The sequence below is a fragment of the Carettochelys insculpta genome, chromosome 21, assembly GCF_033958435.1.
Source record: "Carettochelys insculpta isolate YL-2023 chromosome 21, ASM3395843v1, whole genome shotgun sequence".
NCBI classification, from domain to species: domain Eukaryota; kingdom Metazoa; phylum Chordata; order Testudines; family Carettochelyidae; genus Carettochelys; species Carettochelys insculpta.
Genome location: NC_134157.1, coordinates 1,953,838 through 1,978,259, shown reverse-complemented (window position 1 = coordinate 1,978,259; position 24,422 = coordinate 1,953,838). Strand labels below are relative to the sequence as shown.

The 24,422-nt window shown below is 65.6% G+C and overlaps 1 protein-coding gene across 2 annotated transcripts in view; it reads right to left on the bottom strand.

Moving 5' to 3' along the window:
* ABCA2 (ATP binding cassette subfamily A member 2) overlaps positions 1 to 24,422 on the bottom strand; it is a 90,286-nt gene that overhangs the window by 41,977 nt on the left and 23,887 nt on the right. Inside the window, exons 2-12 of one of the 2 annotated variants that reach the window (XM_075015082.1) lie at positions 15,372 to 15,465; positions 10,156 to 10,267; positions 9,119 to 9,285; positions 7,825 to 7,952; positions 6,920 to 7,015; positions 5,561 to 5,743; positions 5,012 to 5,230; positions 3,636 to 3,952; positions 2,543 to 2,702; positions 1,421 to 1,549; positions 297 to 464 (exon numbers count right to left, since the gene is read on the bottom strand). In XM_075015082.1, the coding sequence (XP_074871183.1) occupies positions 297 to 464; positions 1,421 to 1,549; positions 2,543 to 2,702; positions 3,636 to 3,952; positions 5,012 to 5,230; positions 5,561 to 5,743; positions 6,920 to 7,015; positions 7,825 to 7,952; positions 9,119 to 9,285; positions 10,156 to 10,267; positions 15,372 to 15,465 (1,773 nt within the window). The remainder of the gene's footprint in view (positions 1 to 296; positions 465 to 1,420; positions 1,550 to 2,542; positions 2,703 to 3,635; positions 3,953 to 5,011; positions 5,231 to 5,560; positions 5,744 to 6,919; positions 7,016 to 7,824; positions 7,953 to 9,118; positions 9,286 to 10,155; positions 10,268 to 15,371; positions 15,466 to 24,422) is intronic. The other variant, XM_075015083.1, reaches the window with a different exon arrangement.

Below are 24,422 nucleotides of genomic sequence, written 5' to 3'. Positions count from 1 at the left end.
TACAACTGCCCTGGGGGGTCCTGTGTGCAGCAGCCCAGCCCCAGGCGCTTGGCTCCTCCCTGATTCAGCCCCCCAGCTATGCCCCAACTCTTCGCCAGTGCGCTCTGGAGGCCCCGGCACAGCCGCTGTGGGCAAAAGACCCCGGCACTGCCAGCTACAGCCTGACCCGCTGGGATTTGAACCCATGGTACCAGGGGCCCCGACCACTTAGCTCCTGCCAGGCCCCTTGGCGAGCAGCGGCTGGGCCTCCCAGCACCCCCAGGCAGCCTGGCAGGGTGAAGGCCGGGTGCCGGCACCTTGGACATGAACTGGATCCAGCCGCAGGCAGCGTTGTCGATGGTGTCGAGCTGCTGCAGCAGAGCGCTGGCGTTGGGTAGCGAGATGTTGCCCTCAAGGAAGCTGCGGAGCAGGCTGCTGTCCGAGGCATTCAGGATCTCGGGGTGGCTCTGGAGATGGGCAGTGAACTGGGGAGAAGAACAGCCCCAGTGAGAGAAGCTGAGCAAGGAAGGAAGCGGGTGCTGGGAGGCCCCCTGCACCACTTCAGCCTCCCTCCTCTCGGTGGTGCTCTTGGGGGCCCCACATCCCTGGCATTGCCCCCTCCTTCGCAGCCGTGTGAACACCCATCCAACCCGTGACTCTCACTAGTGGGCGCTTTGCATTGCCTGCCTGGCACCAGGGCGGTGCGGAACCTGGCCCTGAATCGCTGTGGGAAAAGGTCTTTGCAGGGCCTGTGGTGCACAGAGCCCAGGGCAGCCACCCCCCTGCCGTAAGGCCCCGAGCAGGGAAGCAGCCCAGACGTCATCTTTGCTCTTGCCTCTCCTGTGATGTTCTTGTAACTGTGCTACGCTGAGCGGCGATAGCCCTGTCTGAGAAGGTTGGCCCCACCCTTCAGACTGGACATGAGGTGCAAGAGACCGGGTAGGACAGCACCCACCTGCCCACACGCACCCCGCCCAGATGCTGCAACCCAACTGGGAAGCTGGAAGCCAGGGTAAGGGGTCAGGGCCGGGCCCCTGCAGCCAGAACACCCGAGCATGGAAAAGCCCCTTGGAGTGGGAGTGGGGGACAGCAGTTTGGTCTTAAGAGAAGGTTTTGCCCTCGGCACGGAAGCGAGGGAGAGAAAGCTCTGAAAACCCCTGGTTCAACCGGTGCCCGAATCCGGTGGCTCTCAGAGTAAGCAGCTGGCTGGGGAGGGGCCATTCTGTTGGGGCAGCCCGAGGGAGCTGGTCTCTCTAGTGGGATCAAAAGGTTCTGGGGGTGGGAGCAGACCAAGCGCAGGCATGGCACAGGAAGAGGGTTCACACAAGAGACCCATGCAGCCCCCTGAAGTTGCTCCACGGCTCTGGGACCAGAGACAGGAGAACTTGTCAGCTGCTCCGATACTGGGGCAACCCCCTCAGCTTTCCCCACCCCACAGCACCTCCTGAAGCCAGCGGATCCGTCGCTGCAGTTTGCCCTCCTCCAGGAAACCCCGGATCTCAGAGGAGATGTTGAGCCAGACCTGGGCGTAGTGCGTCACGTTCCCGACAAAGGCAAAGGTCTCATTGGCCTGTGGGAGAGAGGTGAGCAGGGCTGACGGGACGCAGGGGCAGTGGGGAGCATCAGCCTCAGCGCAGCCCTGGAACAGGCTGACCAGGTCGTTAAGGCTCCGGGACAGCGGGGCCATTTCCAGGCTGGACAAGCCAAGCCAGGGCAGAGGTACTGGGCATCGCCCCAGACCAGCTCCTGCCCAATATGTCCCCACCCACGCAGAGTCCAAAGGCACTTTCCAGGGGAGCGGGACCCTCGGCCGGGCCCCACTGTAGCTTCGGCCAGCTGCTTGCAGCTGTTTGCAGCTGCTTGCAGACGGGTTAGGCGGAGGGCTGGCTGTGCTCCCAGCTCGCTCCGGTCCCCTGCGCTTGGCTGGGTGTGTTTGCAGAGCACCCGGCCCGAAGTGGTCCGGCCTCTATTTGGACAACAGCAAGCCAGTCTCCACAGGGACTGAGCCCAACGGCCGTGCACCTAGGGCAGGGCCCTCGCTCGTTTAACCAGGTCACTGAGCGCTGCCATTAAACCAGATGAGCTCTCGGAGCCCAGGCTGGGCTGCGGTCCTGCCCTGCCCCGTTGGTGACTGGGGACGATGCAGCCGCGTGGCACCTGGGACGCAGCCCCTCACAGGCCTGGTGCTGATGTGGGCGCCAGGCAGGTGGCAATGCTTCCGCAGCAGCCCCCCCCCCCCCCCCCCCCCGCTGGCCTCTGCCGCCCACCGCCCAGCCCTGCCACTGGCGCCACTCGACACGGAGCTTCCACAGCGCGACGGGCCCCGGGGGCCGGACACCACCTGGCTGCCTGCCATGTGGCCCAGACCTGCTGAAGCTGTTGAGCCACGCAGAGCTGGGCTCCCGCCGCTCCTCTGCCGCAGGCCGGGAAAACGTCCCAGCCCCTCACCGAGCGCGAGGCAGAGATCGCTGGGCCCTGCAGCCGGAGCGACGCACTAACCCTCACGCCCCACACACCGCTGCTTGGCTTCCCCAGGGCCCCGCCAGACCAGCACCCGCCTCACCTTCAGGATGACCTTGTCCACCTCCGTCCCCATGGGCGCGTAGAGGATCTTGGGGTTGCTGGTCATGAGGTGCACCAGCAGCCCCAGGTTACGCTGCTCCTTGCTGGTGAAGCCCAAGGAGCTCATGTTGCCCTGCTTCAGGGCCTCGGGCTCGATGGTGCTGGGAAGGGAACCACAGGGGTCAGGGCGGACGCGGGGGGAGCTGAACTCCAGGCACAGGGCAACAGGCCAGCAGTGGGGCTGAATGCCTGGAGCTTCTGAGCCTTCCTGCACCCTCGGCAACAGGGAGGGCTCAGCCAGCCCCCCACGGCAGAGAACTGGATCAGCAGCCCCTCCAGGGAGGAGGGGCCGGCACTGCCCAGGCGCTCCCTGAACCCCACCACTTCCCCAGCTGGGGGAGGAGGGAGACCTCGGCATTCCAGCCCTGGCACACGCCCGGGGACCCCCACAGTAGCAAGGCCGTCACACGGAGCCCTGTCCAGAGCCTGCCCCTTCCCCAGGCTTTGCCTGCTCCCTCCAGGGCCACCGCCCCTCCCTCCATGGCTTCTGGGGGCACTCCCTTGCCGACGCCTGGTGCGTCCCCTGCCAGCGCCCGCGAGGCCCAGCCAAGGCGTCACACCGAGTCACTGGCTGGCGAGACGCCACGGCCTGGGTGCTGCTGCCATGGAAAGCCTCCCACGGCCAAGGACGCCTGAGCTGCACATGCAGAGTCACTGGGACTCCGGGGCTGGTCCCTCTCCCTACCCCAGACTAGGCAGCAGCCAGCCCAGCTCCTCCACATGGCCCTAGGGCGTGGGCGTGCTGCCAAGGACGGGACGCCGGCTACGAGGCCCGGGCTGACCTGGCCTCTCTGGACGCTGGCTCCCAAAGCAGCCCAGGCTGCCTCCCAGTGCCAGGGCCAAGCCAGCCGCAGGCAGGTGGGGCCGGTGACAGTGTTGAGGCCTGGAGCACAGACCCTGCTCCCCCTCCCCGCTCTGCTAAGGGCACTTGATCTTAACCTGCCGCCACTCCTGCCAAGCCGGCTCTGCCGAGGGGCCGCGCTCAGGGTCCTTTGGTCCCCCTGTCCCAGGGCTGGGACCCCAGCAGCGCCTACCGGTTGTTCCCGCACAGGATGGGCTGCAGTCCTGCCCAGAGCTGCACGAAGGCCGAGCACTGGCCCTGGGGGTTCTCCCCCCATGGCTCTCGGTCACCCTCCTCCGTGGTGGCGTTGGCGGTGAAGTTGCTGCTCCAGCTGGTGCTGTTGGCGGGGGGCGGGGGCGCTTTGCTGGCACAGGCGCCCTTGGGCAGCAGCTTGGCCAGAGCCGAGAGGATGTCCACGTCCTTGAGAACTTTCTCCATCTCCATGAGGCCCTGCAGGAGCGCGTGGAGCCGGTGCTGGGCCACCGTGCTGTTCACCTCGTCCAGCTTGAGCTGCAACGCCAAGGATGGGAGAGGGTCAGACGCAGCCCAGGGCTCCCAGGGTCCCACTCGCTCGGCAACTGCTCAGGCCAGAGCCAAGGAACCACCCAGCTGGCGTGAAACACCCGGGTCCACCTTGGACATGGGCTGCGCTTCCGAGCACCCAGGCAGTCGCCCCCGCAGCCCGGACCTCCTTCTTCCCAGCCTCCTAGACGGTCACAGGGCTTCCTCCTCCAGCCCTCTGCCCGCCTGGCATCTCTTCCTTCCCCAGCCACCACCAACTTCCCTCAGCTGCCCCTCACATGCAGCCCTCTCCAGCCAGCCACCCGCTGCCTCTGGCTCATGACCTCCATCCCCTGTTGCTGAGCATCTGGGGGCGATGGAAACACCTCACCGTGGCTTTGTGCATTGCAAGTGGCCTGAGCCGCTGTGGGAAAAGGGCAAGACCCTCAGGCTTGAGCCCCAGGTGAGCAGCACCTGTCAAGTCTCCACAGCCCGACTGCACCTGGCAAGGGGCCTGGCTGCCAGCGGAGGTGCCCATGAGCTGGACGGGCCATTCGTTGGGCCCCCAGGAAGGAAGCTGACAGCGTGGTTACACAGCAGGCACCGTGCAATGCAGCCGGTCAGCATGAGGCCGTGTGGTCCTGGGCTTGGCACTGGCAAGCAGGGCCTGGGAACGGCACCAGCACATTCCCGGAGCACACACACGCACACACAAGTGGAGCTGCTCCCAGGGACACGGGGAAGGGGCTCGTGCGAGGGGAGCACCGCAAAGATGGCACCAGGCCACAGGAGGGAGGCATGGGGCACAGGCGGGGCGGCGCTCACAGGGAGCCTCGCTAGGCACCAGTGGCTCCAGCCGGGGGCGTGAGGACAGCAGCGCACGGGCTGGTAACTGCCGGGGGCGGGAGGACTGGGCTGGACCAAGCGCTGCCTGCGACCGAATGGGACAGCTGCCGGCCGGGGCTGCCAGCGAAGGAAGCAGCAGTCAGTGACTTTGGACCGGCCTGAGCCCAGCCGAGCGGGTCCCTGGGCACCATCTGCTCCCGCCTCGCCAGAGGTGCCGCTTACCCAGCTGATGACCTTGTGCACATCCAGCTGCTCCTGCAGCTCCGTGGCCAGCTGGGCGAAGCGCTCCCGGCGGCCGCTGGCGCTCCCGTTGCAGATGGCCGCGCGGTAGGCCCGCAGCCAGGGGTGCTGGCCCTCGGGGACGGACAGCAGCCGCCTTAGCTCCTCCTGCTCCTGGCTGCAGGTGAGGTGCTCCAGCACCGCTGGCGTGAAGAGGACGCTCTGCGGCAGAGAGGCCTGGCTGTCACTCCCCGCCTGGGCGGGGGCAGCAGGACCTTCTGAAAAGCGGGCAGCTCCTCAGGTGCGGAGCAGCCTCCCGGTTCCCCCCCTGCCCAGGCCATGGGCATGGTGCCAGGCAGGGATCCCTGCCCAGCTCTGCCGAGACTGGCTTTTGGACCCTGGGCACATCCTTCTCAACGCCAGCCAGGGAGCCCCCCGGCTGAGCCGGGAGCAGAATCCCAGCCAGTGCCCAGAGAGCCCCCTCCAGCATGGGGCAGGGAACACGGCCCTCGCCCTGGAGCCTCCCCACCACCGCCGCCGGCAGCCCCTCACCTCCATCTCCCTCACAAATGCCTGGGGGCTGTAGGCAGCAGCAGCCGCGGAGGGGGCACCAGCCAGCCCCAGGGCTTGGGACAGGAGGTGCAGCAGGGCCTGCCGGTGGGTTGATCTCCTGGGGTCACGCAGGGCCCTGTGGATCAGCCCATCTTCCAGGCTCCTCCAGCCCCCGAGGAGGCTCTGCTGGAACCAAGGGAGGAGGTGAGGGGCTGGGGCAAGAGGCCCAGGCAGGGTGTGGGCAGAAGACAGCCCTGGGGGAGGGGGGGGCACTGACCTCCCCCCCACCCCCAACATCCCTTCAGTGTGTTGCTGGTGGGAGAGGAACACCAGCCTCCTGCCTCCAGCACCTTGAGTGCTAAGGGCACAGGGAGGGGCAGGGAAAGCCCCAGCCAGCCAAAGGAAGGGTCCCACCTTGGCACAGCACGGCCGGCTGGGCAGAGGCACCTCACAGGTCCCTTCCCTCCTGGCAGCCTCCCGCGAAGCAACGAGGAGCGCTGCTGGGGGTAGTTCCCTCTGCCCAGAGCGAGCTGTACTGCTCTCCACCCTGTCCTGCCCTGCCAGTCGCCCAGACACAGCCCAGGCCGGCGGGACTGTTGCCCATGGGAGGCCTGGTGGAGAAGGGACCCACTGAGGCAAGGGCAGAGCTGGGGGCCCCAGCTGGAGGAACCAGCCCCTCAGCAGAGCGGAAGGCACCATGATGGGACGTTGTTCAGCAAGGTTGTGGTGCTGATGGGACCCACGCGCTGGCAGGCAGCAGAGGGGCAGGCACTGGTCTGGGGTGGCGAGCGAGGCAGGCCTGCCAAGCAAGCCCTAGCCAGAGCGCAGGCCTCCCCTCCAGCCAGCCCTCCCTTCCCTCTCCCAGCCACAGCCCGTCCAGCCCCCTGCACAGCCAGTCCCCTTCCAGGCCCCACAGCCCAGAGGACTGAGAGACCCGAATCAAGCAGTCACATCTGTGCCCTCGCCAATGCCCACAGGCAAGCTGGGCTGTGGGGGCGGGGTGCTCTCCCCAGCGTTTTTAGTGCCTTGGGGAGTTCAGCCGGCCCAGGGTCCCAGTGGTGTCCTGGATCGCAGCCCAGGGCCGGACGCAGGGGGCTAGCGGGAGGCCCAGGCAGGCAGCAGAGCCACGCACCAAGCGGGGTCCTGAGCTGGGGAGCCGCCCGCTCGGTAGGCCCAGGGTGAGAAAGGGTGGACCCAGCACTCCTTGCGTGCGACATCCCAGATGTTACACTGCCCCGGGGACGGTCCCTTGCTCCCGCCACCCCGAGTGACCGACACAGCTGCCCACAGCCTCATGACGTGCCCCAGCTCAGGGATACGCAAGCCAGCCCTCCTCCCACCCCCGGCCCCACTTCTCACCTCCAGCTGGAGAATCTTCTCCCCGGCACCAACCTGCTCCCAGGCCTCTCCTTCGTAGGAGCCGTCTGCCGCGGAGCCGAAAAACAGGTGGTACACCTGCAGGGGGAGGGCGCGGGGACGCCCGTGAGAGGAGACTGAGAGCAGGGCTCTAACCTGCCAGGCAGAGGCGGCCTGAGCCCGAGGAGAAGCCACTGCCTGACATCTGGAAGCCAGGCCAAGGCGTCTGCTGCCCTGGCTCAGCCAGATGTTCCCGAGCTGGGTGCAGGGACTGCAGCGTGCCGCCCTGGTGGGGACCAGGCACCAGGCCCCGCAGCTGGGATCCCCCTCCCCTGCTGCTGCAGAACCAGCCCTTCTCCTACGTCTCCTGGGTTCCCAGCCCAGAGAGCGGGACATCCCCTTCCCCCCCAGCTCCCCCGGTGGGCAGGGACGCAGCCCGACACCCCAGTGCCTGCAGAAGAGAGGCAGCACAGGCTGCAGAGGGCGCAGCCAAGGTTGGCCTGCAGCTCTGGCCACTGGATAAGTCACCGCGCCACAGAGAGGCCAGTTCAGCCACTCCCAGCCCATGGGGCTCTGGGACCCCAGGCCCTGGCAGGGTTTGCGGCCATTTCCAGGAGCTCCTGCACTTGATCCCATGGCGAAGCCTCAGCCTTGGCCGCTCCCCCTTGCCCTGCCTGGGGTCAGGGAGCAAGGGGAGTGCTGCCCAGGGTTCACACTGCAGAACCCTGCCCGATGGGCACTGTGAGCCCATCACACCCCCACCCCCTGCCACAAGCATCCGACAGAGGGAGCCTGAGCCTTACTGATCCAGCTCAGCTCCCGTTGGCCAGCAGCTGTGGGTACCCAGCACCTGGCAGAATCGGGCCTTTCGTGCCCTACCGAGAGGGGCTCCCCATGTCGGCACACACCTCCTTGAGGTCGACGGCAGAGGTCAGCAGCAGCTGGGCCGTCTCATTGGGCAGGGAGAGGTTCTGGGTGAGGAAGCGATGGAGTTCCCGCCAGTCCTTTGCCGCAGAGCCCAGCGTGAAGCCGGACACTGGTGGGGAGCAAGAGAAACAGTGCGACGTTGGAGGCTGGGGCCAGGGCTGGGCACAGCTCCACTGCAGGGGGATTTCACACCGACCCCTGCAAGCTGCAATCTGAGTGCCAGCCACGCTGGGGGAGCCGGGGGGGCTCCAACGGGCTCCTGGCCTGCCTCATACCCCACCTAGGCGTTCACCCCCTTCCAAGGGGGCTGTGGGTTATGGCCAGCTACAGGCATCCCTGAGGATTGGGCCCTGCCAGGTTGGCTCAGTGTCTGCCCAATAGGGGCCTGTCCGTGGCACGGTCCATTTGCATCTCCTAAGGAGGACATCTCTGCCTGCAAATCGGGCCGTTTTACACCTGGGGAGTCCACGCACAGCTGGGCACCCCTGGCTCTCCTCGCCGGGGCCAGAGGCGGGTACAGAGCAGCAGCACCATGCCACATGCCACGGCGCTTGGTTCAGACAAGGGTCCCCGGCTCCCCTCTTCTAGGCTCCATGCAGGGGAAACACGCCCAAAAGAGCTGCCAGGAGTGGGAGAGCCCTGGGCTCCTGGCCCCCCTCACTCGCATGGGAGGTCGGGGACACCTCCAGCCCCATGGGGCTTCGGTAACCAGGCACCAAGAGCAAATCCCGTCTCTTGGCGGCAGCTGGTGACGGCCCCTGGCAGGGAGCCGGCTGCCAGGACGGTGGCTGATCTGCGAGGGGCAGGTTAGCTGCCCAGGGCCAGACGGATCCAGGGAGAAGCGCCCTGGTTCAGACTGAGGCAGAGGAGTGCGCCCAACCCATTAACCGCCAGCGCTCTTGCCCTGGCCAACACCGGGCCCCATAGGTGTAAATGCCTCTTCCGGCTACACTGTGACATCCTGCTGGGCAGAGCCTGCCTCAGAGCTCCGCTGCCACCACTACAGCCCCTCAGGCCCCAGAGAGCTCAGTGGGGGAAGCCCAGGTCCGCTGCGGACACGGGATGCTGGTAGTGCTGCTGGCAGAACCGCCCCCCCCGGTGCGCAGGAGACACACAGCCACCCCAAGGTGGCTGCCCTGGGGCACTGCAGAAGCCCGGCCCCGAGGCGCAGCACCACAGATGGGGACTGGGCAGGGGGCCGCCTGGTAAGGGCTCCGTGAAGGCAGCGATTTCCTCAGCTCCCAGCCCTGCCCGGGGCCCCAGGGACACCCCTACCTGCACGACTGTCGAAGTGGCTCTCTATGGAGCTGGGCTCGCTGGTGCTGAGGGACTCCAGCTGCCGCCGCAGGGACTCCAGCTGCTCCTCCAGCCCCGGGTGCTCTGGGTCAAACAGGTTGCTTTCTTCCACCACTTCATTGAGCCGCTCCAGGAGCTGGGTCACACTGGGGAGATGGCCAGGGCTTAGCACGTGGGGGGGCACCGGCCAGGCTGGCCACCAGCAGGGAGGAACACACGGGACAACGTGGGGCTGGGTCAGCGGTGGAGCCCGCGTCCTTAGGGGAGATCCATCCCCTCCCTGTGCCCCCCAGAGAGCTCAGCTCCTTGCGCAGCCCCAGGGATGCTGCTATCCCCTTCCCATCCTGTCCCAGCCCAGCGCACGGAGGCTGGTGCTCGCTGAGCAGCAGAGCTTTCAGGTTCAGCCGAGCCCCAGCACATGAAGCCAGCTGGCTGCTGCCGACCCATGCAGGGGACAACTTGGCACTCCAGCGCTGCTCACTGTTAATCTGCCTGCCCCCCGCCCCAACCACCTGCCAGCCTCCCAGAGCACAGCCATGCCGCCTTGATGGGGGCACAAACGGGGCCCCAGCCCAGCTTGCTTGGGGCTGGGGGGCGCACTGGAATTATGGCCAAGGAACCCAACACAGCCAGAGCAGCCTCCAGGGAGCTACAACTCAGCTGGTCCCAAAGGGAGGGAGCAGCTTGAAGACAAGTCCGCAGAGAACTGGCACAAGTCGGGCACGTGGGGAGCGCCCCTCCCCGCTGTATCCTCAGGCTGCTGGAGACACTGGAACCCTGAGGATGGGGGCTGGAGGGCAGCTCACAGCTACCCCCCGCCACCCGCAAGCAAAGGCTGGCAGGGGCCAGCGACAGGCCCAGGTTCAAGCACTGCAGCTGCCCCCTCAGCCCTCTCCCGCTAGCCAGCAACTCACCAGCCAGCAGCCGCTCGGACGCGTGAGCAGCCAGCGGGGCGCAGAGCCTGTGCCTGTCTGCACGCACCCCCCGGCCCCTGGGGCCCCAGCAGAGAGACTCACGTGGAGTTGGAATACTGCAGGAATCCGAACTCATCTCGCTGGCCATCAGGGCACAAGGACTGCATCACCGGCAGGATCCCAGCCGAGGTGAGGGGAGCTGCGGTGTAGAAAGCTGGAGAGGGAGAGACAGTACCAGAGAGAGGGGAAGGATACAGGGGACAGGTGCAGGGAAGACAGACACCAGTTCAAAGAGAAGCAGGGGCGCTGGATCAGTACGATTATTGGCTAGTAGGTTATCTCCATCCAGTACAAGGACGTCAGAGGGTAAAGGTCAGAGGTCACAGAGCCCCACTGTCATGTTAGCTTCAGGGGGGTGCCCAGTGGGTCTCCCCAGCCTCAGCACCCAAAATCCAGGCCTGTTCTCCCAGCAGGACCCCGCAGGATGTGGCTGGTCCCACCACAGGCCTGGCCCCAGAACCACACAGGGGGCTATGCTCAGCTTCAGTCCCTGCAGGGTTTTTAAAGCCCCCTGGGTGCAGGCCCCTCAGCCCCTTATTGCCCCGCGAGCTCCCTGGAAGCAGCAGGGAGGGGGACATCTGACCTTTGCCCCCCAAAAGCTGCAGGCCCAGCAGCTGCTGTGATCAGCCTGGTAACGAACCTCAGAAGGAAGGTTGATTTTGGAGGGTGGGAAGAGACAGAGCGAGAGCAGCCAGTGCTAGAAACGCCCGGAGCAATTCCACACCCCAGTCTGGCTCCAGCAACCCCGGGGACCCCCCACCACCCTGGAGCAATTCCACACACTAGCCTGGCTCCAGCAACCCCGGGGACCCCCCACCACCCTGGAGCAATTCCACACACTAGCCTGGCTCCAGCAACCCCGGGGACCCCCCACCACCCTGGAGCAATTCCACACACTAGCCTGGCTCCAGCAACCCCGGGGACCCCCCACCACCCTGGAGCAATTCCACACACTAGCCTGGCTCCAGCAACCCCGGGGACCCCCCACCACCCTGGAGCACTTCCACACCTCGGCCTGGCTGCTGCAACCCCAGGGAACCCCCCGGAGCACTTCCACACCCCTGGCTGGCCAAGGCCAAGCGTGGGAGTTACTGGGAGGCAGCCATGACCAGGCAGGGAGGAGCACATGGGAGGGGGTTGAGGATGTAACAAGCCACCTGCCCCTCTAGCTCCACCATCAGCCCTGCTAGCACAGGCACATCCCTCCCCCATCCCAGGCCAGGCGCGGCTCTGCCGCAGGGTGCACCTGCCCAGCTTCCTGTCTCATGCAATTGCTGCTCCCAGAACAAGCGAAGAGCCCAATTAAAAACAGCAGAACCAGCAGGAGGGGGACGTCAGCTCATGGGCTCTGGGCAGGGGAGGACCACGAGCCAATGGACACCACTACCAAGCAGCAGTTTTCTACAGCAGCACCCACCAAGAACCCCTGGGACCACAGCAGCAAGGGACGCACCCCAGCCACGCCTGCTGGGGCGATCGGCACACCGGGGTGGTGGGGGGGAGCCAGGCAAGGATCCAGGGGGGACTAGACGAGGCACCAAGAGCAGCTCACGAGGAGCAGGGTGGACCCCGGCCTCGCGTCCTTACTCCGCGGGCCGGAGAACGTGTGTGAGGAGCCAGGGCTTGGTGTAGACACCCCTCCCATCTGAGCTGGGGGTGGGAGGAAGCGGGTCAGAGAGCCAATCCTCCTCTCCCCGCTGAGGGCATCCCTTTGTCCTGCTACTGGGTTGCTCACCAGCACTCCCCCCACGGAAGGGGTGGCCCAGCTACACCAGCCCCCAGAGACGGGGTTCTGCACTCCCAGCTCTGTTGCCACTAAACGTGGATTCCTGCTGCCTGCTCGCCAGTGCAGCTAAGCCCCTTCCCCCCGGCGTCCCGGCCACACAGCAGGGCTGAGGCTGAGCAAAGGCGCGGTGGGGACCCGCGAAGAGACTCACTGATGCAAACCCCAACTCTCAGGCCACAATCCCCTGGGGCCACAGGGCCCCCCGCCAGGCCCAGGGGTCCACGAAGTGAGTAGGAGCCCAGCCCCCCGGGGCTGCGGGGACCAGCCCACGCTGACCTAGCAGCCGGGGAAGGGGCTTCGCCCTGTGGAGGAAGAGCTGGGCAGCCAGTGGAGGAGGTGGCCCTGGGACAGCCCAGCTCAGCCATGGGGGTTAACCCCACTCGTGCCAGCAGCTGGCCAGAAAAGCCTGAGCCTGGGCTAACGCACACTGGGGAGAGGGAGACAAGAGCCGCTCACGTGGCTATCCCGTCCCTGTGCACCCTGCGGCTGGGCCGGGGGTGAAAGCGACGGTACCGATCAGTCCCAGGCCCGAGCCTGCTGGGTCCAGCTCCCCGGGTCCTTCAGCCTCACGCAGAGGCGGCTGGTTCACACCTCCAGGGCACGTCTCCCACAGGTCAGCTCCAGTCGAGGGAGCCGCACTGTCCGCGCACTGGGGACAGCCACTGGCTGAACCCTGCAAGGGGCTCCCAACGGCCGCACCTGAGAGCCCCCGGGGGAGCACGCAGGGCCGGTGCTCTGCGTCTGACCCGACCAGAGCAGTTTGCCCCACGGAGGGGCAGGAGGTGCCGTGGGGAGAACAGGGCTCCCCCACCTCTCCAGCTGAGTCCCCACTTCAACCGCCACAGAGCCCATGCCCGGCCGACCCCAGGCAAGCGCCCTGCCGCCGTTCAGCTCAGCTAGGGGCTGGCCATGGGATGGGGCTGGGTGTGGAGCCAGGGAACGAGGACGGTGGCCAGGAGGATGCCGGGAATGATGGCAAATCTAGTGCACAACACAGGGGTCCTCTCCACCAGCCCCTGGGGACAGGAGGAAGAGGATGGGGGTGAAGTTAAGGTTAAGTGTGTGTTAGTCAAAGCAGCCAAGAAAGCCGAGCCAGCATGGCTGCCGTTTCCCAGAATGCTTTGCCAAAGGGGAGCGGGAGCGCCAACCCAACCGACAACTTACAGACTGGAGCATGCAGTGGCAGCGGAGAGGCAGACAGGGGAGTGATGACGGGAAAAGAAAAAGAGAACGTGCGTGAGAGAAAAACAAGACGAAGAACGCAGGTCAGAGGCGCGGCCCTGGCTCCCAGGTAGCCGCGGCCCGGCCAGGGGCGCCTCTGGGCCATGCCAATGGCTCGCCGTGCGCGGTTGGGGGCTGAAAGAGGCTCAGGACGTGGCCGGTCTGCTCCCAGGCGCCTCGCTGAGGTGTCCCCGTGCCCCCGGAGACCCTCCCGCTGCAGCACGGCCGAGCAGAGCCTGGCCCCACTTCCCGCAGCAGCGACCAGGGGCTGAGATCTCACCAGGCTGGGGGGATGGAGCATTGGAGGGGCAGAGCCCAGCCCACTGGAACACGCCTGCCTTCTGGGCCTGCCCGCCCCCCATTCCGTGGGACTATTTCAGCCACCTCCCACCCTGGCAGGCCCCGGCCCCTGCGCTTTGCCATCCGACTCAGGCTGAGGAGAGAGGCCCCCACAGGGCCGCCTGCCCTTCCCTCTGAAGCTGCTGGGGCTAGCCCAGAAGGAGAATGTGCTGAGAGCCAGGCAGGCAGTGCAGCCTAGTGGGCAGGACTTCAGACTAGGAATGGGGACCCCAGGTCGGTTCCTGGCTGTGCCCCTGATGCTGGGTGACCCTTTCATCACTCAGTGCCTCAGTTTCCCCTTTGTTTGCTGGGTCTATGCAGCCAGGGGCTCTGTCAGGTGCCTCGCTGGGCGGCACCTGGCCCCATGGGGACATTTGGGGAGCCTAGGTGCAAACGTAAGGCCATGGAAGACCTGGCCTGGCAGTTCCTGTCGGTGCAGGTCCATCTCCACCCTCATCCTGCTGGGATGACACAGCCCGAGGGGAGCTGCCCCAGGGCCTGGCAGTGAGTGAACCCTGCCCTGGGCTCTCACTGCAGGGGCAAACCCCCAACAGGGACCCTCAGCTCCTCTTCCCAGAGGCTGCTGCCTCAGCGCTCTGGCCCTGGGCTCTCAGAGCCCCGGCTTTCTGAAGGGGAACCTGGCCAGGGCGGGGAGGCCCCAGGCGATGACTCTGCCTCTGGGGAGGACCGGCCAGAACTGCAGGGTATCACCCAGGTGAGCAGCGCATGGAAGGAGCCCAGGGGGAGTAGCCAGGTTAGCCTGGGCTGGGTGGGGCGTGGTGCAGCCACAGCACCCCAGCTCACCCGAGGGATTGGCTGCAGCCCCCCTGTACTGTAAGCCATGGGGATCCCAGGCCCCTTTGTGCTCCGACTCCATCCCGGCCCCTCTTGCAGGCAGGCAGCGGAGGGCTCATGGCTGGAGTTCCTTGGGGAGCAGGGGGCCCGTCCATTATTACCCCACCCCCTCTCGGCTGCCAGTGCTGGAGAGGCACGAGGTGGCCCAGGAGGCCTGGGAGCTGAAGCGGGGAGAGCTCCGGCCACAGGCAGGCGGAGGTTGCTAGCCCTGGCTCTTCATTCCCAGCCACCCATCCAGCTTCGGCCAGGAGCTCGCCCAGGCCCTGCTGGAGACAGCGCACACGTGGGGCGCACCCACAGCTGGGCTAGGCGGGCAGCACAGGGGTGAGCCCCAGCACTGTGACACTGCCCCTCCACACACCCCTGCTGTGCTCCAGAGCAAGCAGAGCCTCCGGCCTCCCACTCTGCCGAGTCCTCCCCATGGCCTCTCCGGCCCCCGAGCTAGCAGGGCGGTTGGTAACGACGCTTGGCCCCGGGTGATGTGGAAGGGGGACCTGACAGCCACCCCGTGCAGGGCAGCCAGCCAGCAGCCTTGAGAAGGGGCTCAGCCCCTCCCCATGCCATGCTCCCCTCTTGCTTTCCCAGTGTGGAGTGATGCAGTGGGCAGGGCTGGCAGGACCCCCTCTCCAGGCCCCGAGGGGAGCAGGCTGGGGTCTAACCAACTGGCCCAGCAGCTGCAGGGAAGCAGGTTACCAGTGAGCTGCCCCAAGGAGTCATGCGGGGAGCCCCACCCCCTGCTCCCCATCCCCTGTGCTGCAGCAGCACTGACAGTCCTGGAATCCCGCAGTCCTTGGCCATCTCGACCGACTGGGCCGGCACATGCTGATGCCCTGCTCAGCCCCACCAGGGGCTCCCAGCAAGCCCCCTCCCTGCCGAGGCAGCAAGGGCACCGGGCACCCTTCACTCTGCCCTTGCTCCCACCAATCCTGGCCCTCTGCAGCTGGCACAGGGCTTAGCCCAGGGGCCAGCCCACCACAAGGGAGCAGCTGCAGGCTCTGCGAGGGAAGGATCTGCTTCAGCCGAGGGTCTGTGCTAGCTCCCCACAGCCCACACTCACCTTCCTTCACGGGGATGGTGGGCTTCTTCTGCCGCAGCCCCAGGAGAATGAAGAAGAGGACTAAGGGGATGAAGATCTCGAAGGCCAGCACCCACTGAGGACAAGACAGCACAGGAGCCCGTGAGCTTCAGGGAAGGGCCACAAGGCAGGTTAAGTCCCATAGGGCCCACCCAACCAGCACAGACTTCGCCCAGTTGCGCAGAGGGGCAAATGTGCTTGGAGACACACACCCCCTGCCCCATGTACGGAGCTCGCGCCCTGGTGCACGAGCCCCAGCAGGGCCCCGCTGAGCTCCCAGGAGCAGCAGCAGGAGGTGCAAAGCCCAGGCACCCCAGCCTACCCGTGCACCTCAGCACGGCTGCTTTCGAGCAGGGCCCAGCGCCTCGAAGTGTTTAGGGCATTAAAACCAAGGGGCATCATGCCCTTGGGGAGCTAAATCCAGCTGCTCTTCGCCTACTGGATGGAGACCAGCCATCAAACCCACCTCGGCTCACAAGCGACACATGGGACCCATGGACACTCACCAGCACCCTAACACCTGGCCCCCGCTTCCCCAACCCCCAGCAAGGAGCGGAGAGGCTGTGGGTCTGGACTGAGGGGCCCAGGGACCACAGGGCTGGGACATGGGGCGTGGGAGGGGGATAAGACTGAGGCAGGGCCTGGCTGTGGGTCATGGGGCAGTGAACACCTGAGGAGGCTGCTGAGTGTGTGACGCACAGGAGGATGGGAAGTGGGTGGGGCTGCCAGGGAAGCTGAGCGGGTGGCTTTGGGGCTGTAGGACGGCACGGCTGAGCAGCATCGGGGGCTGGCAGGGAAGCTGAGCGGGTGGCTTTGGGGCTGTATGATGGCACGGCTGGGCAGTGTCAGGGGCTGCCAGGGAAGCTGAATGGGTGGCCTTGGGGCTGTAGGACGGCACAGCTGGGCAGCGTCAGGGGCTGGCAGGGAAGCTGAGCGGGTGGCCTTGGGGCTGTAGGACAGCACGGCTGGGCAGCGTCAGGGGCTGGCAGGGAAGCTGAATGGGTGGCCTTGGGGCTGTAGGACGGCACGGCTGGGCAGTGTCAGGGGCTGGCAGGGAAGCTGAGTGGATGGCTTTGGGGCTGTACGATGGCACAGCTGGGCAGCGTCAGGGGCTGGCAGGGAAGCTGAATGGGTGGCCTTGGGGCTGTAGGACGGCACGGCTGGGCAGCGTCAGGGGCTGGCAGGGAAGCTGAATGGGTGGCCTTGGGGCTGTAGGACAGCACGGCTGGGCAGCGTCAGGGGCTGGCAGGGAAGCTGAATGGGTGGCCTTGGGGCTGTAGGACGGCACGGCTGGGCAGTGTCAGGGGCTGGCAGGGAAGCTGAGTGGATGGCTTTGGGGCTGTACGATGGCACGGCTGGGCAGTGTCAGGGGCTGGCAGGGAAGCTGAGTGGGTGGCCTTGGGGCTGTAGGACGGCACGGCTGGGCAGCGTCAGGGGCTGGCAGGGAAGCTGAGTGGATGGCTTTGGGGCTGTACGATGGCACAGCTGGGCAGTGTCAGGGGCTGGCAGGGAAGCTGAGTGGATGGCTTTGGGGCTGTACGATGGCACGGCTGGGCAGTGTCAGGGGCTGGCAGGGAAGCTGAGCGGGTGGCCTTGGGGCTGTAGGACAGCACGGCTGGGCAGTGTCAGGGGCTGGCAGGGAAGCTGAGCGGGTGGCCTTGGGGCTGTAGGACGGCACAGCTGGGCAGTGTCAGGGGCTGCCAGGGAAGCTGAGTGGGTGGCCTTGGGGCTGTAGGACAGCACGGCTGGGCAGCGTCAGGGGCTGCCAGGGCCCAGCAGCACAGACAAAGCCCAGTACTGAGGGGTGCTTGAGCTCCGAGCCGGGGAGAGAGACCAGAGCACTGGCCTGACCTGGGCAGGGAGGGAGGGAGCACCCCACCCCGCAGGCAGCGTGGCTGGAGGAGACATGGCTCAGAAGGGCTGAGACAGGGAGTTACGCAGCAGTGTGTCAGCATTTCCCCTGGCACCTGGAGCAATCAGCCCCCCCACGAGAGCACCAGTCTCATCGCCACGCAGGAGTGAATTTCAGCACAGCCTCATCAGGCCTCCAGCACCCGCCAGCCACAGACCAGAGGGGCCAGGGAAGGGAGTCTAACCCTAACACACACACACACACACACACACACACCCCCCCTGAGGCCAGCTGTGCTTGGCCAGCTCTCCCAGCTGATGGCAGCCAGGGACCCGGAGGAACCGAGCTAGGCAGCTCTCAGCACAGATCCTGGTGGGCAGGCGCGGGTGTGAAAACGATCTGAGCAATGATGCCCACGGCAGAGAAGGGGGGGTGTCAGAGAGATGGTTCCTATACAGGCTACTCCACGTGGACCTAGGCTGCCACATAGGAGGGAGCTGGGGCGCACCTGCAACCCCCTACCCAGGCATGGCTCCGAGCAGGACAAGGGAAAGCAAGACAGCCCAGGGTTCTCCGATCGCCCGGGAAGCCAGCAGCTGGTGACTGGCTCCCTGCTGCTGAGTCAGACGCAGCCAGGAACTGCTGGGGAGACAGATCAGCACCTGCAGCTCCCCATGTGTGCGTGGGCTGCATGCAGGTGACCCAGCTCTGCCCATCCCCCAGGCAGGCTCCTGGGGACATTGAATCTCCCCCTCCGTGGGGGAAGCGAATCAGGGCTCTGCCCATGAAGCCTGCTCATGCCAGCAGCTTCGCCAGGCAGCACCGACGGGGCAGCTCTCCTTTCTTTCTAACAAGTGCTTCATGCCCACGAACGCACAGCGTGGCCTGCAGGCTCAGTGGTTAGAGCAGGGGGCCTGCTTCTGCCGGGCTCACCCAAAGCCCAGCCTTTGCAGCTCTGTGCCTCAGTTTCTCCTCTGCGGGGAGGGGGGGAAGGAGGAGGTTCTCTCCCAGGCAAGGATGCGAAGAGCTACTGGGCCCATGGATGGCAGGAGGCACAGGAAAGTGAAGGAGCCCAGGCCAGAGGGGGACCCCAGGTACTGAGAAGCAGAGTGAGGGGCTGATGGCAAGGGGAGCTGGGGTGGATGGCTGCTGCTGGCAGGTGCTTCCTAGGACAGGGCCCCAGAGGTACTGACCCTGCTCGAGCGAGTGCCCTACAGGGAGCACAGAGGCCACAGCAGGTCAGGCCGGCTGAGCACCTGCACAGGGGCTGGGAGCGATGGTCCTCAGTAATGGGCTGCAGCCACCGTCACCCCAAGAGCCTCAGCCCCTGGTGCCCGCTCTCCCCACTAGCCAGCAGCGCTGCCATCACTTCCAGCACCCAGGTTCTCTGCCCCTGGCCACCTTCCTATGCAAAGGCCAGTGCAAGGAGGCCCTGGGAAAGGGGACTAAGGGCAGACAGGGCCTTGAAGAGCCATGGGGAGCAGAGCACGGCGAGGGTGAGAGGTAGTGGGGAGCAGCCCCCATGCCTGCCAGGACCCGCTGGGTATGAAACCCAGAGAGGAGTCAGACCACCCATCACCCGCATGGGTCAGCAGCAGCCAGCTGGCTTCACGTGCTGATGCTGGGGCTTGGCTGACCCAGACAGCTTCCCACCACCGGCCGTCTGGCACATGCCACTTTCCAGCCTCCAGGGGCTCAGCCTGCGCTGGGTGCCGGGGGCCCTGACCGCTGTACACAGCTGGCTCCAGGCTGTGGGCCTGGGCCAGCCGCATGTCAATGCGCAGGCAGAAGCACCCCCACGGCTTCTCCAGGGCCATCTCCCTTCCCAGCACGGCATCAGATGGCAGCCAGCCCAAGGGGCAGGGGGCCAGGCCCCTCTGGTTTGCAGCTGGGAGGTGCTGCAGTCACACAGCTGGGAAGCACTGCCACGGGAGAGGTTCTGCCGCCGGGCTGGCAGCTGGGACTGGGACCGAGCCCCCCTCCCCACACCCGCTGCCTGGCATGGGGACTGGGCGGGCGAAGGCTGCATGCGACATCCAGCGCTGGAGATCAGGATGCCGCCACCACCTGCAGGGCCAGCAACAGGGAGCAAAGGGGGCAGCTGGCCATTGCCCAGGGCTCCCGGCAGGAGCAGCAGTGCCTGGAGGCTCATGGAACTGCAGCCATAGTGCCTTGCGGGGCGCTGTGGGCAGCACCAACGAGTGGGGGCGGGGGGCAGCCAGGTCTGGCCCACAAGGCCCTGCTCCTTCCAGGAGTGCGGAGCCGCCCCCCCCCCGCCCCCACACACACCTGCCCAGGGGCCCAGCAAGTCTGGTCCCACCCCCCCCTCTCCCCCCACCTCCCAAGTCCATCTGGCCCTGAGGCCAAATAGCTCCTCCCCAAACCCCCAGGGTCAAACACAGGCAGATAGGGCCTAGCGAGGGCCCCGAAGACCCCCACGGCCTGGCCTGGCTTCCTCTAAGGTCACATGGCTTTGCATCAAGGCCCCCAGGGGTTTGGCAAAGGCTCAGCTGCAGCCAGACAGTCTCTGGGGGCCTTACGCAGTCTGACTCAGGGCACAGCTGTGCTTCGTGGACTGCACCGATGAATCCCGAGTCTCAAACAATCGCAGCCACGTAAATCCCCAGCTCACTCCCAGGGCCAGCCCCAGACAGCCAGGGCAGAAGGCGCAGGGCCAGGCCAGGAGCCTGACCCCTGTGAGCCACCTGACCACTTACGACTTCCCCTTGGTCCTTACTCCCACGACCCCAGCATCACGCACCTCCCGACTGCACAAAACTCAGGTTAACGCGAGTTTCACACAACTCGAGGGCACCGGGTGCTCAGCTTCCCACAGCTAGGCAGGCTAAGAGCCCCTTCCCACAGCAGTGCCAGGCACCACTCTGAGAAGGCAGGGAGGCAGGTTTTAGCCCATGCTAGCTACTCACAGCTGCAGACAGCTTGGAGGCTAAAAACCCCTTACTGCCCTGGCTCAGCGCTCCCCTGTGGCCCCAGCTCAGCCCTACCCCGTGCACGGGGCTCCCAGCCCCCGGTGCACTAGAGCCCTGCACAGGGCTCGAGCTCCCGCGCCCCCCACGCAGCACACAGGGTTCAGGCTGCAGCCCCCTGCACGCCCCAGCTCAACTCCAGCCTCCCACCCCCTGGCTTAGCCCCTCAGCTCCAACCCACCACGCAAGAACCCGCCCGCCCTGACTTAACTCTTACGTATCCCAAAATTCGGGTGTGGAACACAACCCTCACTTATCTCGAGAGACCACTGGAGTCACCCCTCTGGGCTGTGCAGCAGGGCCCCAGTGCTAGGTGCTGTACAGACTGACCAGAGAGCTGACCAGCTCAGTGCAGCTGACAGTAGGCCTGGCTTAAGGCATCTGGAGATTGACACAACCCTGTGGGCTAACGGGACAATCACCAGCCGCCCCGACGCTGACAGCTACGGTACGGCCGAGAGTGCGTGTCACCTGTTCTCTCAAGGAACAGCGTCACACCCACGAGAGCCTCATTCTCGGGCGGTGCTACCAACCAACAGCTGGCAGGGCAGCTGGAGGGCAACACCAACCAGCTCTGCTCTCAGCGCTCCCCCCGGGAGGAGGGTTGAGAGGCCGTTCAGGGCGGGGTGGGGTGGTTAGCATAGCTCAGCCCCCACTTACACAGCACCACTCGGGGCAAAGGCCAGTACTGGGCCAGCTCCCAGGCCGGGCCCATTCAGGGGATGGGGCTGAACTTCTGATCGGGGCTGAGACTAGGAACGCCACATTCATCCAACACCTCCATGGACGCGTGCAGCCCAGCACCGGGCAGAGCAGGCAGCCTGAGGAAAGTCCAGGGCTTTGGCAGAAGAGCTAGTTCTTGCCAACCCTCCCCCCAGGGCCGGTGCCTGCACCAAAGAGAACCTGCAAAACCAGCTCAAGAGGCCGAGGCTGCACCCACACTCTGGGGAGTCCAGGGCCAGCGCCACAGAGCTTAGCTAGGCTGTGCCGAGCGAAGGGTTCCTAACCCACGGAGAACCCAGCTCCCCGAGCTGCAGTGGCTAGTGCCAAGGACAAGCACAACCCTCACCCTAGATGCAGCTGCCCCAGGGCGGGTCACGCCGGCATAGCTGTGACAAAGCAGAGTTTGGAACGGAGGCCCTGGGGAAGGGCAGCAGAGGGGGACTTGCTCTCCTATTGAGCTGCCGGCCCACCAGTGTCAGAGAGAGCAACCTGCTGGAGGGAGAGGCTCTCCAGGGTTCAGAAGTCAGCCCCTGGGCTGCAGCAGGACAAGCCCAGCGATATCCGACTCCAGCGCGAGGCAGAGCTCCTTACTGCTGCACTGACCTGCGCATTGCTTGTGCCAGCGAGCACTGGGGTTCAAATCCTGCCGCTCGAGCCCCGCAGGGGCCCAGCACACGGCCACTGGGAGGGGTGCTTGAGCCGGGGGAAGGGATGGTTGGACTCTGATGTCTTAGCTGGCAGGAGAGGCTTCTGGGTAGGGTGTCTGCACCTCACGTGTGCCGGGAGGGACCCCCTGCCGCTGCAATGACTGGACGCGGTTCGCGCCCGAGAAGCTTAAAGGGCCTCTGATTCAGCATTTGGTTCCCCTCACCGGCACCTAGCAAGCGGCCAGCACGGGAGCTCCCCAGACACGGGGCAGAGGCTCCCGGACCCCCAGAGCAGGGCACACCTGGGGGAAGCTGCCTGGCCTGCAGGGTTCTCAGTGAGCCCCACAGCCGCAAGCAAGGAGGGAACACACCCTGCCCTTACGAGCAGCGAGGGCAGCTGCCAGGTCAGTTCCAGCAGGGAAAGGACACAACCCCTCCCCTGCATCCCATCACCGGGCCGGGGGCACATGACCAGCCCACCTGGGCAGCAGCAATCGCGGCCGAGCAGACGCGCTGGGGTCCCAGGAGCACAGCATAGTGCTAGCCAGCCCCACTGACACTCGGCCTGGTACTAGGACAGCCTGGGCATCGCCCACCACAGGCTGGCAAATGGCTACAAGGATGAGGTTCTGCTGCTCGTCACCCACTGTGAAGGGATTACTCCCCCCCCCCCCACCATCCCCTTCCTCATGGGACCCCCCAGGCTCTGGAGAGCCACCTGCACTGCCTGAGTTGCGCCCTGGGCAGCGCCCGCTTTACCCACTGCTCCCTGTGGTGCTGCAGCCTCCTGGAACCCCAGCCAGCCAGCCAGGCCCCAGTTGCCCTGCGCGTGCGCATGCACCCCCCCCCGCCCACAGGCTCGGGCCCCCACCATGCCCACCCTGCCCCAGAGCACCAGCTGGGAGGCAGAAGGAGCAGGGGGGCCAGGCCGGCTCTCCCCCTACAAGCCCCAGAGATGCTCTGCTCCAAATTCCCAGTTTAGATCCTCCTTTGGAACAAGCTCTGTTCCAAGACCCTAGTCACATTCACCAGCTCCCGCTGGCCTCCCGTGGCCATCATGCCCCAGCAAGGAGAAGAGACCCACGAGTGGCGCTGTAGGAGCCAAGGCCAAGCCAGGCTCCCCTAGTATCCCGCCCCCACCCCCAAGGGCCAGCACAAGGCCTGCTCACTCTGCCGCCCTGCCCAGGCACTCAGCCCTGCTCGGCCCAGCCTGTTCCCACCCAGCAAGTGTCCCATCTTGGCTTTTCTTTCCACCTTCCCTACTGGCTTGGCCCTCTCCTGCCCATCTGCTCCCAGAAGCTACTCCTGGTTCATGCAAACCAAGGGGAGTCCAATGCGCTTACACCAGCACAAGCCCTCGTGATCATGTCCTTTTATCAACTCTAACAGTGACTGTGGTTTACAGCTGCAAAGCCAGGATTAAGCCACAAGCTGCCCCAGAGCCTGGCAATGCACAGCTCAGGCTGCCCAGCACCTGTCCAGAATGCCAGGTGGGAGAACCAGGCACTCCTGACCTACACTGGCTGGGCAGCATGTCCTGGGAACGCCAGACTCAGGGCAGACCCCACACTGGCTGGTATTTCCCCAGCCAAGCAGATGCAGCCCAACCGTAGGATGGCTCAGGGTGGCTTGCCCAGGCCCTGTGCTCTGGGGAGTCCCTAGCAGCAGCCCAGCCCTCTCAAACACCCTACAGACAGGGCAGCCCTGGGAATTCCAGGGGATGATGGGAGCTGGAGTAGTGTGGCAGCCTGATCCACTACCCCTCACTGCCCCATCCCAGGGAGCTCTGCTTCCCGCAGCCTCCCCAAGGTGGGGAGAGGGCAGCAGGGCACAGTGAAATGGAGCAGGATGCTTCGGTGAGTAAGTGAGCACCACGCGTCCTCTAGGGCTCGCCCAGGCTAAGCATGTGGCATCTCTGGTCTGTGCCTAGCAATCCTTGCCCCAAAGCCAAGCAGCGCCATGGGGAAGTCCCTCCTTGCCAGGTGCTCTTAGATCCCCTCTCCCCACCCTGAGCTGTAGACTCAAAGGATGGAGGAACTCGCTTGCAAGTCCCATCTAAGTGGGACAGGCAGACAGACAGAGGCTTCTGTCCTCTCTGGTGTCCCACTCAAGACCAGGGGTGTCCAATACATGGTCTGTGGAGCCTTTTTATCCAGCCCGCAGAGCCAGCCACTGTGCTGTTTTAAAAGGCAGCTGGGAGGCTCTTTAAGAAGGCAATGCTGGTGGCCCTGGGACACGGGGGACCTGGAGCTCCTCACGGAGCAGGGGAATCCTGGAGGCCCCAGGGTGGAAGAAGCCCAGGAGCTGGTGGGGATGGCAGTGAGCAGAGTTAGGGACTGCAAGGGGTCTAAGGCTGGGGGCAGTTAGGGGCTATTTTGTGTTTGGCCCCAGCTCTTACAAAAATCGCCGTGTGGCTCGCGGCCCTAGGCCATCGGGGGGCTGGGCCTGGTGTCAGCCAGGGCAGAGCCCCTGTGGCTAGGGAGTGCAGCTTACGCCGAGCCAGAGGCTCTCAATACACATGGGCACACGTGACCTCCCAGTACTGGAGACAGGTGCAACCCAGAAGCCTTCCATGGGCGCCACAAGCCTTCTTCCCAGCCCAACCCCTGTGGCAAACCACACTCAGCCAAGGGTTGTCAGTCTTCCATGGACACCTGGGACGTAGGCCAAGCTCACTCCTGCTCTGCCACCCTCACCCATCGCTGCACTTTAACCAGCGAGCGGCTCCCAGTACCAGCCACGCTACAGCCGTGCCACCAGGGCAGCAGGACGGGGCCCAGCTCAGCTTCACAGGTTTGACTCCCGACACACTGGTGAAACCGAG